The sequence below is a fragment of the Schistosoma mansoni genome, chromosome 1, assembly GCF_000237925.1.
Source record: "Schistosoma mansoni strain Puerto Rico chromosome 1, complete genome".
NCBI classification, from domain to species: Eukaryota; Metazoa; Platyhelminthes; class Trematoda; order Strigeidida; family Schistosomatidae; genus Schistosoma; species Schistosoma mansoni.
Genome location: NC_031495.1, coordinates 34,442,708 through 34,462,365, shown reverse-complemented (window position 1 = coordinate 34,462,365; position 19,658 = coordinate 34,442,708). Strand labels below are relative to the sequence as shown.

The window sequence follows — 19,658 nt, the reverse complement described above, 5'->3', positions numbered from 1 at the left end:
TCATCATCCACATGCAAAGATTGACGGCTACAAATAAATGCTTAAGTTGTCAAACTAACAAAATATATATAGAAAGATAGATCATAGTTAATTATAGACACATATTGCAGTTAATAAGGAAACTGAACAAAATGAATACAGACAAGAAGTACAGACATTACATGTAAATGATTGAATGGTTTATCGTGATGAATTCACAATTCATCTTCTAACGGGTTGACAATAAGACTAGAGAACAAAGAGGCTAATAAACTAAACCTATTTATAGTGCAAGAGACAATAAATGATAAAGAGTAAGGAGGGAGGATAGGAAAAATGGATTTAAAAAAAAGGAACAAAGAAAAGAAGTAGGAAGAAGAAGGGAAAAGAGGTTCATTATTATTATTACTATTGTCCTAATAAAGACGAGGTCGATCAAACACAATGCTGGCAAACGACTGACAAGTCTGGAGCAACATGATATCATGACCAATAGTAATTATGAACATTGGTAAAAAGAAAACAACATTATATTATAAGCAACATAATAGATCATTTGAAAAGGTTACCATAATGTTTAAATTATTATTATTATTTTATTATGAGGAGACATGCGAACAAACCAGAAGTGCGTGTGTTTCGCCCAGACAGTTTTGTTGTTGTTGAGGTAGAAGCATAAAAATCAGAACAAGAAATAAGTATGAGGAAAACAAGAGTGGAAAAGCAACCTGCCTTCTCAATAAAAAGAATAAGTTATACAACTAAGTATTATTTTAAAATTATTGCATACATTTGGTGTATGAATGGGCGGATGAATAAGTATGTTTACCTATTAAAAACGAAAAATTATCAGTAGCGATAAATACCTAATGGAATTTGAATTGTTTCCAGAAATCACAATATTCTTCAATGATAAATGACCACACTATTAGCATTAATTAAGTTGGAAAAAACCGGATAGATAGTACATCTAATACATGACAGCTATTTAATTATCAGAATGGGGGGTTGTGGAGATAGTAGTAATTTTAAGAGTTAAATTCATGAGCCTATTTAAGCTAGATCACCACTGAAAACCTGGAGGCACTGGACGGCCATTTCATCTTAGTATGGGAATCCTCAGCAATGCGCATCAACGATCCTGCACGTGGGACTTGAACCCATGACCTTCGGTCTCGCGCAAACACTCAACCTTAAGACCGCTGAGCCTGCCGGCATCTAACGGTGTTAATATCTAACTTCAATCAATCCACGATATTGCGTGACCGTCTTTCATTGTCTTCAGTGAATAACCGCCTTAAGTGTGCGGGATCGCTGAGGAGTCCAGTGCTTCCAGTTTTTCAATGGTGGTCTAGCCTTAGTCGACTTGTGAATTCAACTATTGGAATTATTTAATTATCTAGTGTGAAATAGTGTGTCAGATGAAATAACAGAGAAAGAGAGGGAAAAGTTATTATTTTATTTTCGAGTGTTATTGGGTATTTTCTATTTACAAGTTTACTTTGTCTAAAGCTATTAGAAAATAATTAAAGTAACTTAATTAATTGTCATTAAATGATTGAAAAGGAAGACGATTAAAATCATTTTGTAAGATGCTTTGATATTTATCATTATGAGATCTGTTATCTTTTAAATTAACTCTTTCTCTTCATCCACTGGTTGAAGATAATGCTTCTAGTCGATCTTCTACTGTAAAGTAATCTATAATGATATATTCAGTAACAATAACAGTTACGCTTTTGTTTGTAAGGGATACTGATATCAATAGGAAATAAAAGTTACAACCTAGTAGTTGATAAGCAAAGATGGGTAGTGGCTAGCAGTGGAATCCAGGACGCGAGTTTCGTCCTATTTGGGACTCGTCAGCTGGATGTACCTGCATCTCAGAGTTGATGTTCACTCTGAGACTCGAACCCAGTACCTTCTGCTTCAAACGCCATCGCGTTATCCACTCGGCCACTGAGTCCTGATAGCCACTTGCTTGTGCAATGGGGTGAAGTTTTACATTCATTTAGTATTGTTCGTTTGAATCTAGTAGTTGATGGTTGAATGTCTTAACTATAAAGCCAATGTTCTATCTGATATATATATATATATATATATATATATATATATATATATATATATATTAGCTGTATGGTGTAATGTAAACAGTTTTTCAAAATATTGACAATCATAATGTGCTAATGATAATGATTAAACAAAACAGATTGTTTATAATGTATACAAGTGAAATTACAAAATGTCAATTTATGAACTATAGTTAATAACAAATATTATCATGTCCATGAGATTTATTTATTACACTATTTCAAGTCTGTCAATAATATCCAATTGTATACTATTATGTTGTAGCATCTAGTGAATTGTATGTTCATGTAAGAAATGAACGAACAAACAAACAAACTGATTGATATATACGCACACCAACATGTACACAAGTATAGTTTACAATATGATGGTAGCCCGGTAAACTATTAACGATATATAAACATAATGATAATAATAATCAAGAGACAATTAAACAATATTACTGTATACAATAATTAAAGAGTAATATGAATAGATAAGCCAATTTTTGTTACGCAAAAATAGAATTCAATTTAGTGGATAGAATCAACATAACTGCTAAAATACGATAAAACGTAACGGAAAAATAAAATTGTATGCCAGAATTAACTTGAAGTGAACAGAAAACGTACTAATCCTGAGTGATTTAAATTTGTAACAATTCAGACTAGAATAAGTAAACATCTCCCATGTTTTCCCATTTTATTCCATGAGGACTCAAATAGATCATTTTTCATCAGTTCGAAGTTTCTTGACTATTATAGAGAGATCTTGTTGGAGCCATTTTTTCGAGTTTGACAATGAAAAACTAAATCACTACTCTAAACTTGATTGATTCAACTTTTAGGTATAATTTCACGAAGTAAAAAAATGTATAATTATTTATACAAAATACATGAGATGTGATTAGCAATGGGATCCAGGGTGCACACTTTGTCCTACTTCTAGAATTAAGTTTTTGGATTGTTTACACACAACAATAAAAAAAATTATTTTATTATTAGCTGTCTACAAAAGGAGCAAAAAATCACTGAGAGCGCTACATATTCTGTAAGAAACTCTTGTATATATGAACATTTATTTTACCGGAAGATGTTATTCAACAGAGAATTCGAACATCTAAAATCAGTTATTGTTTACTCAAATAGATATCACAGTTTCGAATCAACATTGAAACATTTTCTCGGTATTGTAATTTCATACTGGATGACGAGAAAAATACAGTGTGTATTGATTAGTAATATGATACAGAATTACGAATTTCATTTAATATTAGTTATCGAGATGTAAGATAATAATAAGAAACTTGAAAAAACTTCTTCATTCAATGGGGTAGAAAAAAAGTTAAAAAGGAACACAATGATAATAAGAAAAGCGTAGAAAATCCTTCCAAACTACAACGAATAGTATTTAACATCATCGGATCACATGAATTATTATCATCAGTAGTAGTAGTGATAGTAAGCAGTAGTATTAGTATCCAGTGTAATACATATATTTCGTAATTGAATTCTTTAATTGTACTAGTCTGAAAATCAATCAATCAACCTTTCTCCAAAAAAACATACACCAATGACACACATATACTATCGGCTCATCTGTTGATAATGATTTTAATATTGATTCACAAAGACAGGGAGAGATATTCCGATGAATGATGAGCTTGTTATTTTTGTGTATACATATAGTTCTTCACTATCATATTACTGTTTACATTTTCTGTATACAGAGTTGTCATTGCATTATAAGATATTTTTTGGGAAGAAAGACAAGTTAATTATGCTATTAATAATGTATGTACTTAAATGTTCTATTACAATTATGCAAGTATTTGGGTTGGAGAAAAATAAAGGAATGAGACAGACTGTGTATAATGATTAAACAGCTGGTTGGTGTGGAAATAGTTTGAGAAGGCGGGGAACTCAAGACTTATGATCTGAGCGATGTTGGTGAGCAGAGACTACGCCCACCTGATTGGGATCCGTACAATAATCATGATCACAATTTATTGAGAAAGTTGGATGAAATGGTTAAGAATCAGTTGCAGTGGCGTAAATGCACCTCCAACATATTGAGTCCCAGTATTATTTGATACTTTTTATATTCTTTGACTTTATCATCATTTTTTTCCAGCTATAATCTTTATTTCTGATTTTTTCAAAAATATAAACACTACTGTTTTTGCGATTCTTTCTATTATTTACCATTATAATTTTATTTTGCTTAGGTGTATCACACTGTGACAATTGTGTACATTGATATCAGGTCCAACATTGATTATGACTGATTATACAATCACTACTTCATGTTTATGTATGTTTCTTACGAGCAAAAAAAGCAACTCAAACCCAATACTTTTCTCTTCGAAGGCCAATGTGTTATTCACCAAGCTGGGTTCGAAACCCTCAAAGATCGTTTCGTTATAGTTTGAAACGTTTGTAGTGCCGTACAATTAGCTAGATTTCCTGAAGTCCTTGTAGGAAGCCTTGACTAGTGAAATTAGTTCAAGTTGGGAATGACGTAGTGGCCAATCGATTACAATGATCAAGGGCCATACAACATCATATGCATAAGACAGAACAAAATGAGGGATCAAGTTTAGATTCAGTATCATATTTAACAATTATAACATTATCAGAAGGGGGATTTTGTAATTTTATGGTTGAATTCAATAGTCAATTGAAGCTAGACCAGCATAGAAAACCTGGAAGCACTGGACGGCCGTTTCGTCCTATTTTGGGACTCTTCAGCAGTGTGTGTCCACGATCCCGCCCCGCGAGATTCCGACCCAGGACCTATCAGTCTCGCGCGCGAACGCATAACTTGTAGACCACTGAGCCGGCATTCAACGGTGTTAATGTTTAACTTCAACCAATCCACGAAATTGAGCCACTGTCCACCATTGCCTTCAGTGAGTTACTATCTCACAACAGACCCAGTTGAATTCCACTGGTCACTGCTTCGCACTAGAACTCCAGTAAATACCTCTTGAAGTTAGTCACTAGTGAGCATATGATTATTATCAGAAGGGGGTTTTGTGGAGATCTTTAGTAATTTTATAGTTGAATTCATGAGTCAATTGAAGCTAGAGATTAGTTTGTATTAACTCGACTTATACTCCGTTTTGCTCCACTACATTGAGTGATGTTCACTGACTAATTATCAAGTGCCAGAAAGAGCATATACAAAAAGTGAATGGATTGGGTGAATAAGATGTCATTGTGTGTTTGGGAGAGAGAGGAGAATAAAACATTCATAGTGTTATTAATCTATGTCTTCTTGCTTCATCTGAATCACAATTTCCTTCTGTTTCAAGTCCAGTGTTTCAAATTTTAACAATGGGGTTAATTTACAAGTTGTAAAAAATTCTTTACTGATCCAGTTATGACAGTTTGGTTTCAGTTATATCTCAGCTTCATTTATAACTATTTTCTGTTTTAAGAACTGTTTCAATTGGCAACATAACGAACTCATACTTATTATTTCTTTTGAACTAGGTGGACAGATTGACTCAACTAGGCCAGACATAATCGCAGTCACAGAAACATGGCTGACGCCGTTTATAGATAGTAGGGAACTTGATTTCGAGGGTTTTACATAAGTAAGGGCCGATAGAATACAAACGCGTAAAGGAGGGGGGAGTAGCTCTATTCATTAGGAATGCTATTCCATCCACCATTATCGACAGTGTATCCCATGAGAGTGGGACGTATGAATTAGTTAGCTGCCGCCTGAAATGCATGGGACAAGAGTTTCTGCTTAGTTTGATCAATCGCAGTCCAAGCTGTGAGGTAAACGAGGTCCTGCTAAGCAGTCTCAACACTTGGTCACGAAGTGATCGATGTCTAATCCTAGGGGACTTTAATGCACTCATGGTGGACTGGGGAAATCTGCGGACTGAATCATCAGCAAATTCCTTCGAACAGGAACTAGTTGATGCGGTAATCACATGTGCCCTAGTGCAACACGTGCAGGAAGCAACTAGGTGCGACCCGGGTTCTGCATCATCCTTACTAGATCTTATATTGACTCATTATGAGGATGACGTTGCAAACCTGGATTACATGCCACCCCTAGGCAAAAGTGATCATGCAGTTTTAACCTTTGACTTCCATATAACTGTCGATCACGAGCACGCCTCAGCCCAATCCAGACCTAACGTCTGGAAAGCAAACATACCAGACATCATGAAATCAGCATCATCAGTAGATTGGAAAATAGACCCAGAGTCATCAATCGAAACGGCTTGGGACGTATTCCGGAATTTATACTCAAAAGTTACCGCCCCCCACATCCCTTGGACTACACCTAGGGGGTCGAGAAACTCCCCACCGTGGTTTAGTAGGGAGGTTCGCATCCTTCTCCATAAAAGAAGGAAAATGTGGGATAGATTTAGGTTACTGGGGACTGACGAGGCGAAATCTCAGTATCAAAAGGCTCGAAATACCTGTGCCTCGACCCTCCGTAAGGCCAGAAAGCTGTACGAAGAGAAAATCGTTAAGGAATCCATAGAATGCCCTAAACGCTTGTATTCCTATATAAACCAAAGGAGAAAAAGAAGAAGAAATGTTCCTTCACTATGGGGAGACAGTACCGCCTCATCACTAGTGGAGGACGACTTTGGCAAAGCTCAAGTATTCTCTAAATACTTTAGCAATGTATACACCATAGAAACACCCTTCTCACCAGTCCATGAAAATCCCCCCACACAAACACTGGACAGCGTGACCATTAAAGAACTCGATGTCTTCGGTCTGCTAGTTAAGCTTGACATAGGTAAATCCACTGGACCCGATGAACTGCATCCTAGGTTACTAAAGGAATTAGCTAACTTTGTTGCGAACCCTTTAAGTATATATTTTAATCTATCCGTAACCCAGGGTCGTCTACCAAAAGACTGGAAGAACGCCATAGTAAGTCCAGTCTTCAAAACAGGTACAAAACATAAGCCTGAGAATTACCGACCCATCAGCCTAACTAGTGTGGTTGTTAAAATCTTAGAAAAGATTATTCGGAAGGAGCTGTTAAAGTATCTCGATGAAAACCGGATCCTCTCGGAAAAGCAGCATGGTTTTAGAACAGGTTACTCTTGTCTCACAAACTTATTAGTCGCTCGTGAAAGCTGATGCGCTCTTAAGGACCAAAAGTTACCTATAGACGTAGCTTACATCGATTTCAGCAAAGCTTTCGACAAAGTTCCGCATAACCGGCTGTTATATAAGCTAAGGAATGTCGGGATTGAAGGCAATCTATTGATGTGGATAAAAGACTTCTTAGTTGGGTGTCAACAAAGAGTAAGGGTGAACTCCAAGTTGTCTAGCTGGGAAACTGTGCTTAGTGGAGTCCCCCAGGGTACAGTTTTGGGGCCAGTGTTATTCCTCCTGTACATAAATGACCTCCCTCGTCTACTATCGTCATCGGTCTTACTCTATGCTGACGATGTCAAGATATGGAGAGCGATACAAAGCAAGGGCGATAGCTTAGAACTTCAAAATGACCTGGAGAGATTATCTGAATGGTCCCAAACCTGGCAATTGCCGATAAACACTTCCGAGTGTATTGTGATGCATATTGGCCACCAGGATACAGATACATACACGATGAATAACACTGAGTTACCTATTGTCCAGACACACAATGACTTGGGCGTCATCGTTAGTCAAGACTTAAAGACTACTGCACACTGCCGTGCAATAGCCGCCAAAGGTTTTAGAACTTTATGGTCCATACGCAGGGCTTTTAGGCATCTCGACGCTAAAACGTTTCTGACTTTGTATACAGTGTTCGTACGTCCTAAACTTGAGTACTGCATACAAGCAGCTAGCCCCTGCCTAAAAAAAGACAGTGAACTCTTGGAAAGGGTTCAGAGAACAGCAACCAGGCTGATTCCCGGAATAGCGAAGCTCCCGTATGGTACTAGACTGACCAAGCTAAACCTATTCCCGCTGTCATATAGGAGAATCAGAGGCGACTTGATTACAGTTTTCAAATTGCTTAATGACAAATTTTCACCTGATATGCCCTCATTTTTCTTGTCTTCCAAAACAGAAAATCTACGAGGACACTCCAAAAAAGTTCACAAGCCTAGAACGAATTACTTGTCAGCTGACTACCGACTTTCCCATCGAATCATCAACGAGTGGAATTCATTACCTCAGCATGTGGTTGAGGCTCCATCCGTCGACTCCTTCAAAAGAAAGTTGGATCAGCTGAGAGACCATAATTGCCAGGACTAACACAGGCCATCAAGCCTCCTGTCCTTTCCAAACTGGAACTGAAACTGAAACTGATATACATAGTACGTTTTGCCTTTTTTGTACTGAAAAAATGTGTAAACGTGATAACACAAAATAAACATGAACATTAAATGTTTTAAATGTTGTATGTGTGTATAGCTATGGTAAACTGTGGATTTCGAAACTAAAGTGATAATTGATAGCAAATGTGTAGACCATAATTTAACTGATTGCATAATCACTTTGTTTTGCAATTGATCTATCACAGTCACAATGATAATGAAAAATAAGTAAGTATAAAGTAAATGACATGAATCTGGTTACGTAACAGAACGTGTGTGTGTGTGAAAATACAGGTAAATATAAACATACACTAAAGCGGTTGCTATAGCTCTACCGAAAATAAGCCATGACATTGTGAAATAAAATCGAGCAACAGTTTTGATTTTGGCTAGATAGACATTAAAACCTAGGTGACTATGAAATGTTCATTTCATCCTAGTTCTGGATACCTCAGCAGTGAACATAGTAACCACAAATACGAGATGGGCTTGAAACACTTTAGTAAGTCTTATAAAACTAACTTATGTGCTATACAATGTTAAATTTTAGTCCTAAGATTATGTGTTTATTGTCTTATGGTAGGATTCATCTATGCACCCATTAAAGCAAGTATGTATGATTATATGCATGCATCCACCAACGTACTCATTTCAATTGACTGCATATATATCACTTGTAAACTACCTATGTACAAAGAGAGCTAACAATCACTAATTCTCTTATATATATATATATATATATATATATATATATATATATATATATATATATATGAATTGCGATGACATCAGCTATGTGCAATAGACGAGCTCGTAAACCATGTGGTAAATTTGATGGAATATGGTAGATAACCTTAAAAGCTTTATTCAGTTCAACCTGGTGACCTGTGTCCACCAAGTGAGTGAGAATAGAACTCTTAATCCCCTTTACCTGTCCTTTGCTCAATGATTTGCTCTGATGACATTATTTTAGATGAATTGGTTAATATTCGAAACTTGCTTAGTAGGAATGGGTACCCAATGAAATTCATCGACAAACACATGACGGAGAGGAAAAGAAGGACAAGGGTACCTACCGTTCCGAAGAAGGTATTGTTCCTAAAGTTACAATTCTTAAATGATGCTACGGAAGAAATCTTGACACAGAGGTTAAGGGCAGTACAGAAAACATTTAATGCAGCCCGACTGGAGTACCGTCTTCTACAACCGCCCCACAATAAGAACTGTTAATAAAGACAGATTGCTTGAATTCGCCACATCTATATGTATTTACCAATTCAACTGCTCCTGTGGAGCCAGTTATATAGGGCGTACAATTCGGCAAGTTCGTCAACGAATAACAGAACACCATCCGTCGTGGTTGAGCAAAGGACAGGTAAAGGGGATTAAGAGTCCTATTCTCGCTCACTTGGTGGACACAGGTCATCAGGTTGAACTGAATAAAGCTTTTAAGGTTATCTATTATATATATATATATATATATATATATATATATATATATATAGTACAAATTAATTGGTTCTCTCTCGCGAATTCTATCGGCTATTTTAACTATTACCGAACGCTATCATCTGCTATATATTTTTGAGGACAGCCAACTTAACCATGACTATTATTTACATTTCTACTTCCCAACAAACTTCATATATAATTCCTTAGTTGACATGACATTATTTCGTTGATTGACACCTGACTGAGAAGTTGGTCAGATATAGAAACATTTTATAGCTGTTTGCTTTAAAAAGTTGTGTGATTTTTCTAGGTTTGGTTTAAGTAGTACATTTCTCACCTGTTCAGCAACTTGTTTCATAAACACTCTATGATATAATTTATCATTATTAACAATCGTAATAATTCTGTCAAGTAGAATTTGCTTTTTTGTAATCTTAGCAAATTTATCGGACAGAATAATATAGTCATTCTTACATTAAGAGTTGTCAACAGAAGTATTCCTACACTGCTATTGTTTAGATGAATGAGCTAATCAGCTTAACAACAATGAGAATCGGTCATTAGAAACACAACTGTCTACAAATAATGACCAATGACAGTGTTATTTGCATTTACATACTCATAACTAATCATTTCAATAATATTAAATAATAGTGAATTCTTTTAAAATTTAAGCATATTTGCTTAATGAATGAATGAAGCAATGAGCATATAATGATGTATTAGAGATATAAGTGATTGATTTTCTTTCTTTTTCTGTTTCAAATGTAAAGTGTAATTTTATGGTAATAAATGTTTTCAAGTAATTAGTGTGTGCACAGTGACCAAAATAGTGTGATTACTGATCATTGTGACGTAATAAAACTTTATTTAAAAAAAAATCGGATCAAAAGAACACGAGGAAAAATAAAACTTCCAATCATTATTATAAATAAGTGCAAATATTAGAAGAATTGTTAGTTGCAATCGTTCCCTCTTTTGTTTTGTTATTATGCAATAAATGCAATAAAAATATACTTAAAATCACAGTGTGTGCAAGAAAAAAATAAAATACAAGAAATATGAATATCCCCTACTTCAACTAGTAACAAACATCCATTATGAATACTAATCACTATATAAAAAAATTGAAGATAATTATAATATAGTGTAGATTGGAATAAGTGCACATAGAATAGGGATGATATGTATGTGCAAGCAAGTATAAGGAGAAGATGAGGATAATTCTTTGAAATGAAATTTCTAAAGGTCATATTCTGACTTTCTTTCATCTGGTAACTTTTCTAAAGAAAACAAATTCTTCTTTAATACATTCAACACTACAGATCATGAAAGAGAGAGAGAGAGTCAGAACAAAGAATCCAGAAATTTCATTTCAAAGAAATAAACGGATAAGATGGAGAGTAAATGAATGAGTGAGACAGAGAGAGGAATACTAAGTGAAATTTAGCTCAAATAAATATTGGATTTTTGCTTTTAGCCTTATTCAACTTGCAAAAAGAGTAATAATTTATGTATTAAGAGTTCAATAATTAGAATTGAGAATTTTGTAAATTGTTCATTTTAAAATATAATAAGTAGTATTAAGCAACATAAAAAAACTTTAGCTGATACAAAATGTGATTTAGTTTTTAATTTATCAACAGTTAACAAATAGTTCTAATAACATCAGTAAGTGGAAAAGAACAGAGAGAGAGGGAGAAAGAGTAAAAACACGTTGAAATATCATAGGTATTATTTTTCATAATTATATGTAAATTGAATAGAAGAAAAAATTGGCACAAAATCTTCAGAACAAAGAAAAAAAAACTCTTAATTAGATACATACAATGAAATACTTTTCTTCCGTTTATACCTTATCTCCTATTCTATAGGTGATATGAGTTTTTCTTTTTTAATTATCTTATTCAGATTGTTTTAGAATTGAATAGACTCTTTTAGTGAAGTATTATGTTAAATAATGATTTCTTCGTGCATAGGTTTACATTCAACTTTTCATGAGAAAAAAGTATCTATCAAATTATTTAGCTTTAATCTTAGTTATGAAAATGGAACTATAAACATAAAAGAATTCCTTTATGACTAATGTAACGTTGATAATTTCTTGATAAAAAAAAACAGACTAAATGTTATTTCTATGGGTGTAAACTATATAATTATATACATGGAAGGTTTTTGGAGACTTTTCAAGTTTGAAAGTTAGTTTCATCACGACACATGAAGGTGCTGGACTTGACATTATAGAGACTCGTGATTGTGAACTACTGAGGAGCTTGAAACAAGGACGAAACCGCTTTTGAACGATATCTTAACTCTCAGTGATTTGTAATGGAACTTAGTTGAAATGCTTTTTCACTCATTTATGTAAGTACATACTAACAAAACTGTATACAATAATAAACCTAGTCTAAAATTTTCTTGTTTACGCTTTACTTTTTCGAAAAAAACATACCTGTGTGTCTGGTTGACCTGGTCCGATCACTGCTGCACCACGTTTGACAACATCGGCAAGTTCTGTAATACGTTCAACAGCTATATGTGCTGTATTAGCTAATCGTGCTTGATCCTCACCAGTTCCACTGACCAAAGATTGAGTATCATCGACAAGAGCACGTGCAGTACGAGCTATACTCTCTCTAGAATCAAATCAATACAATGATTAATATGTTGTAATTATTTTAAATTAAATATTTGAAATACTTAACTATGTAAATAGAAGAAAACTAATATTCTACAGGGCAAATTTCTATACTTTCACATTTAATTCTACTGTGACCTGTTGGTGTTACAAAAAAGGTATCATAATGAAAAATGTAGATGTTTATATATTATGAAGTTTATGATGGCAAAATATAACTATGTTAAAACTAGTTATAATTTCATTAACCGACTAACCTACAGAACACCGGAAAAGCTATTTATTCATTGTATAATCACGTATAATGACGGTTAGAACCTCGTTAATTTGAATGACAAATTAACAACCAAAAAGTTATGATGTACTCCCCTCCCCACCTCGATTCTGGAAACTGAACCCAAGAGGTTAGACTTATCTTTTTCAAGAGGAAAAGGTCGTCTGCTAGACCAATCAGAGATAAACCACAAAGTACGACTATCTCATCGGTTAAAATATGGTTTTATTTCCGAGGAAAGAACATACTATTTGGTTGAAAATGCGACTTGATTTTCAAATGGGAAAACAAATAGTTATGAGTAAACATAAATTCGGTTTTAGTGAATTCAGTATTCTTTTCCCTCTTGATATTCCCAATAAAGCAACTGATTTGCACTCGGATGTAGTAAACTTGTATACCAGAAGCAAACGCGTAAGGTACAAAACTTGACAAGTTATCCTTCTTGCATAATAACTGAGCTCTCAGAAACTTGATCAATCACTACTAATTAAAAAAATGGTCGAGACAACATGACATTTCGAATGGAATAGTTATTACGTTCTCGAAAAATAAAAAAACCCATTCAGGATAGGAACATTGAAAAAATTGGTCTAATGTTATTCACACATCAGGTACACATTTATACACTCGATTAAGCTTAATGGAGATACTGACTGTTTGGAAAAGCTTGCTGATGATATTATAGTTACTACATGATAAAAAGAAATGATAGCTTTATCAGAAAACAATTATGTGGAAACACAAAAATTCTCATTTAATATAGTGTGTGTGTGAAGAATTTTGACAAACATTATCATAAAAGTACAAGTATTTATAAACAATTGTCTACGTAGGATACTTAATGTCCGTTGGCCGCATATCATCAGCGACAGTCTATTGTGGGAGAGAAATTAGGAAAAGACGATGAAAGTGGATAGGAAATACATCACAGAAATCATCAAACTGCATCACGATGCAAGCTGTAACTTGGAATCCTGAAGGTAAACAAAAAAGAGGAAGACCAAAGGACACACTTCACTGGGAATTGGAAGCAGGTATCAAAAGTATGAATATCAACTGGACACGATCACCCAGGACAGAGTTCGGTGGAGAATGCTGGTGAGAGGCCTAAGCTCCTCCACGAGGGGGGGGGTAACGGGTGTATGTAGTAAATGGTGTGGCATATGTTACTTATGTTGACAGATATAAGTAGTATGTAACACCAATCAGAAGTGGAATGCATGGCAGCAGAAGACTGAGAAGATCGAATTGAAGAGATCAGGAATGTAAACAGAAAATGATTGTAATAACAACAGGAATGAATGAACGATGAAGTTTGTAAAAGACAACTGACGGAAAATGTGCAAATAAAGTATATAATGTATCGTTTTCATATTTTCCGAAGACACTGTCATTTTGCATCAAACAATAATTTGGTCTTCCTCACCAAGTCTTCAATCACTGCAAGTGAACTTATAACCCAACAGTGTCCTTGCCTATTCTTAACTCTTTACAAACGGATCACAGCACATCTGACATGGTCTTGAGTGAAACAATAACCACGATATTCAATGCATTAGACGTAATTCACAGAAAAATATAAATTTAGCCAGAATACTAAGGAAGTTAGCAGAGAAAATAAACAAAGTATAAAAAGACAACAACTGTCTTAAGTGATGGTAAATAGTTGCAAGATAGATAATCAAGCAAACGGAATTAAACAAATATCAATGGTTAAATACTCGCAACTTTCTCATGTTTTCTACCTTTAAACAGCACATTTCACCCATATGATATAACACAAGGTAAACTGTGAAATTAATTCAACCAATATATACTTAGTGAAACAAGGAGGCCACATTACCTTCAAATGCTGAGAATTCTGAAACAACCAAGTTACTACTAGAATATTTCAAAACAAATGTTTAAGCTTACTTACACCTGTAAGCACTTTAACTAAACTAGTATATTATTACCTTAAAGGAGTGAAATTCTCTACATTATGCATTTCTGATCGACTTCCAGCACGACTTGGTATACTAGTTCCATCTGTATTGTTCGATAATGCCAAAGAATGACCTCGATCAGCTGTTAATCGTGAATGACCAAATTCATTATCAGTCCATATTGCATCAAAATCATCACGAACAGGTGGATGTAGCGTGCCTGAACTAGCAAACAGGATAGTTGTATCTAAATCCGAAATAATTCCACTAACTGTGCTAGCAGATTGTAAACAAGCTTGTGTACCAGGACCATGAATTTCGAGCAAGTTGATCAAGTTACGCAACTGCATAGAAAAGATGATACAGAAATGTAAATCAATAACAATGATATAATGAATCTTCCAGTTTAGGTGTACTAACCAAACATGAGATCTCCATGACAGTAACGCATTACATTACATAGTCAATAAAGCGGTCTTAGAATTATACAACAAAGATAAACTGACTTAATATTCAGAGAATAGTGATATAATGAACTTTAATGCATCACCAGGTAGAACTACACAAAAACACAGACTAATACTACTAAAAGTTTTAATGGACATCTAGTTATACAAAAATTGAAGTGACAATCTCCTAATAACTTAGAACAAATCAATTGATTTTAACTGACTTTTCATTGGATAGCTGGAGGAGCTTTAGGGGAAGGTTCTAATTTAAATGATATACTCATTCGCATTCATATGAGCGGTAGCTCAATGCTTAAAGCTTTAAACTTTCATCCACTAAGTCCCAGATTTGAATCCTGCTCCATCTACGTAGTTTTGAATAATCAGGTAGCATTACTAGCCCTCATACCTAAAATGTGGCTCCAAACGAAATACATGAATCACTACCCTATCTTCAAGTAATAATAAGTAATAACTTATTTACATTCATTAATAGAATGTACTTAATCTCAAAGGGAAAATTTATATTTTCTATAAGGTTCAAAGTCATGTCACCAAAGCAGGGTATTAACGATAAATAATGTGAAACCTCGATAGCTATTCTCTCTGGCTAATCAGTACATACAATGTTTATTTATAAACTAATTAGTCTCTAGCACTTTTGTGGTGGACAAGAACACGAATGGGGACAATCGAATGTATTTAGGCACAAAATTACAGAATATCTCAGTAAAATATGAGAACCATATAGTAAATAGTTAATTTGCAAACTATCAATCAATTGTCTCAATCTTGAACATTTCTTCTGCAAATGTCAGTCCATCGTCTCCGATTAATATTGTTCATGCATTTTCATACCAAATGTGTTTCGTTCCCGTTCTTTCGTTATCGATCTTCTACTGAAATACATTCAATGCCCGACCACCGTTATATACAATTTATGTGGATATAAGTAACCTGCATCACACTTTTAATGTTATCTTTACTGTAAGCTTTTATTCAAATAATTAACTGTTGCCGAATCGTTTATCGTTCATAGACTACAGTAAATTAAACCGGAATATGTTACTTAGTTATGCATTATTAAATATCCTTGCTGTATACATAATGAGATATGTAATTTATACTGAGTTGTAGCTTGGTATCTTATGTGCGTAATAATTACGTAATAAGAATCCAGAGTGCTTCATGGTCTTTCCAGTGTTGTGACTGAAAGATTAGGAAAAGATGAAAAATGTATGCAGGAAATCGATCGTTAATGTTTAAAATATAGAGAGGAGTTACTGGACGTCACAGTGTTAATGGTTGTATACACAAGGACTTCAAATCTTTAAGAAAGATTTTTTCTCAACTAGACTTTGAGGATTTACCGATTTGAAGAAAAAAAGTTGAAACGAAAGGGAAACAACGAATACTAATTAATTCATTGAAAATATCACATAAATATCTTGTATATTTCTTTCATCGAAGACAAGAAGATAAAAAGCTTTACACTTACTTTTGAATCTAAGAATTCAGCTCGTCTGTCCAGTTCAACTATACTTTTATTACGAGTTAAAAGTAGATGTTGACCACCTGTTGTTGTTCCCGATCCATATATATCGGGACGACTTGCACTTGTAGCTTGTATTAAACTTATACACGCTGTTCCAACACCACGAACAGCTGATCTCAATTGATCCGCTTGATTGACATCGGGTAAAGTTGCAGCAGCACCTTTACAAGTTTGACACATTTCTTGGTATTCCTAATAATAATAATAATAATAAATGAATAAATAATAATATAGACGGAACTTAATGTATAGGGTTGATTTCATGAGGTATTTTTAAGATGAGTGTAAACTGAAATTCTCCTCATCAGCCATTTTTAACTTAATCACTATTTTCGCTGTCTATGCAACAGTATTTCATCTATATTATAAATAAGTTATATATCTGTACAATAATCCTACTTATATTTGATATGTATTTATATTAATATGAAATAATTAGTTATTCCTACTTTCATTAAAAATATTCTCGACAAATTCAGATCGTATTATGTAATAGTTAGATACTTTATCGAAATTTATTAATTGCTTGGGAATTGCTTCTTTGTTATCGATCTGGATATCAGTTGAAAGAATCACTAAAAATTAAAAAATACTAGATAATGTTGTTTTAGATTAAGCATTTTCCGACAGCATCATCATCATCATCATACGGAGATGATCCCAGAAATTTTATTCTTGAAAAAAAAGATAATCTCATGTGAATTCATGAATGAATGTTATGAAGTGATGTTAGACAGTCTCAATTCAAATATAATAGTAAAGTTTTTGAAATTATCTCAGAAATGTCAATTCGGCTACACTAATTCGTTTTCATGACTTTATGATTAGAACAGGCTCTGACAAGGTGGTATACAGAATACTAGCGAAAATCTCATAATTAAACTGTCCAGTTTGGATAATGTGACCTAAAAATAATTAACACTGATTAATTTGAGTCACTTTCTTAATGCTGCAGACTTGCCTTTGCCAATATTTTGTTATGAGCTCGAATAGGGAACTTAGAACATAAATTTCATCCTTACTTCAATCCATCAATAAGATTTATTCGCAGTACATTGATACCACATATCATAGTTAAAGACGTCACTACTGAACCGTAAAACAATTGTCACTAGCCCTCCCAGATGAAGTAATTGAACAAACCAATGGACTACTGGATAGTAAAATAATATATAGTCTTATCTAAACTCTAATTCTAGATGAGGTGTTTTTGTCAATCATTTATTATTTATTTCAACACATAAATATTGGTACAAAGGGGCACCACACACATATGCGCCACACAAACCTCATTTGATTTGTGTGCGAGCTGTAATACTGCTCAGGTGTCCAAACTGAAGCAGGTGGTTTTCTTAGGGGACCACACCCTGAGCCTTTGATCTAAAGGTCTGATCCACAAGGCAGTGGAGCATCGTGAGAAGATGCAGTCCTATGGTAACCGGTGACCAACGATTGGTTCATACGCCATTTGTTCCTTCAGGATACTGGAGTCCATGTACACCATTAGTTTGGAATCAGGGTTTTCCAACTCCCCTAGGTGGACTTTCCGTGTCCACCAACCCGGTTGAAGCGCCGGACATTCGCTTTTCGTCCTCTCAATTTCGTAAACAACACCCGTGTTGCGAGAAGGCAGTGAGTAGGACTTCTCTGGCAGAGGCTATATGCGCGTGGTCATGTGAGAGCATTTCGAGAGGGAGAGCGGACTTTCCCCACTCTCGGCCATACCAGGGCATTTGGGGGCTTGTCGATCAATGAAGTATGTAGTGTCAGTAAGCTGGATGATTAGAATATAAACATAATAATTATTATTCACTCGCTACAGTTAACTAGAAAATATTATGTTTATCACTATTTAACGGTCGATTAAGGATTATTTAATGTACTAAGCATCAGTCAAAAATTATGTCAGAGCTAGCGAGAGAGAAACTATTACAGTGTTAATGAACACAAATAACAAGTTAGTTACGTCAAATAAATTAATTTTTGGTTCAACTTTGATTGGAGTTTAAATTTTGGATGGAATAAAACTATAGTCATTTCATATTGTATTTAACCTTCACATCATATAATATAATGACTATTCGGTTTGTTTATATGAAATAAAACTTATTTTAAAAAAAAACAGTTTTCCATCATAATCTGTTAAAAAAATTGTTGTGAAACTTAATACTCAAGGGTTATTATTATTATTATTTACGATTTCGATAATTAATATAGTTAGTATTTAAGTAAACTGTAAACGAAGCATGTATGAACATGCAGTTCACGTTATTTTTTTTAATACAGGATGTACATTTTCATTGAAAAGTAGGTATACATACACATAGCAAATACATGAATATCCGTTTCTAAACATAAATTGAACAATTAAATGACTAATAATAATAGTAGTGATAATAATTATAATATCAATAATGGTGAGAACAACATAAGTATATGCCAAAAAAAGGTAACCAATACAACAATTACAAAATGTTATGATGGTAAAATTAATAATTGAATAGACTATGTACAAAACAGAAGTATTTTAAAATTATCGAAAAATGTAGACGAATACTGATCACAGCAGTTTCCATGTAATACCATATATTATTAATGTCTTCCAATAGCTGATTAACTATTGTCCAAAATTAAAATGTCCCGAATTATTCCTGCCTCTTCATACTCTCGCCTAAAAGACAATGTATATTCCCTAATGCCTTGTCTGAATAAATAAATATTAAGTATCACAATTAATACTTGAACTGGTACTGACGTAGAAAGAATAAGGACATATAACCAGATATGATATTTAGTCGATAATTGGTCTAATGAAAACAGTTTATATCTTCATAGAGAGCATCTTTTAAACTAATACACTATCTACCCAACAAGTATCAAAATCAAAAAGTACACAAAAGAAACTTGTGTATAAAAAAACTGTAAATGATTAACAGATAGTTTTACGTAAACAAAGTATGACCCAACTGATATATGTATCAGTTCAAGTTGCCCCAGTTTACATGGGCACATAGA

The 19,658-nt window shown here is 34.0% G+C and overlaps 1 protein-coding gene across 1 annotated transcript in view; it reads right to left on the bottom strand.

The window, feature by feature from the left end:
• Positions 1-414: 414 nt before the first annotated feature.
• Smp_142630 (putative talin 2) overlaps positions 415-19,658 on the bottom strand; it is a gene marked incomplete at both ends in the record, with an annotated part of 107,308 nt that continues 88,064 nt past the window's right edge. Inside the window, 4 exons of the mRNA XM_018794169.1 lie at positions 415-444; positions 12,252-12,435; positions 14,670-14,983; positions 16,587-16,835. Of these exons, the coding sequence (XP_018648608.1) occupies positions 415-444; positions 12,252-12,435; positions 14,670-14,983; positions 16,587-16,835 (777 nt within the window). The remainder of the gene's footprint in view (positions 445-12,251; positions 12,436-14,669; positions 14,984-16,586; positions 16,836-19,658) is intronic.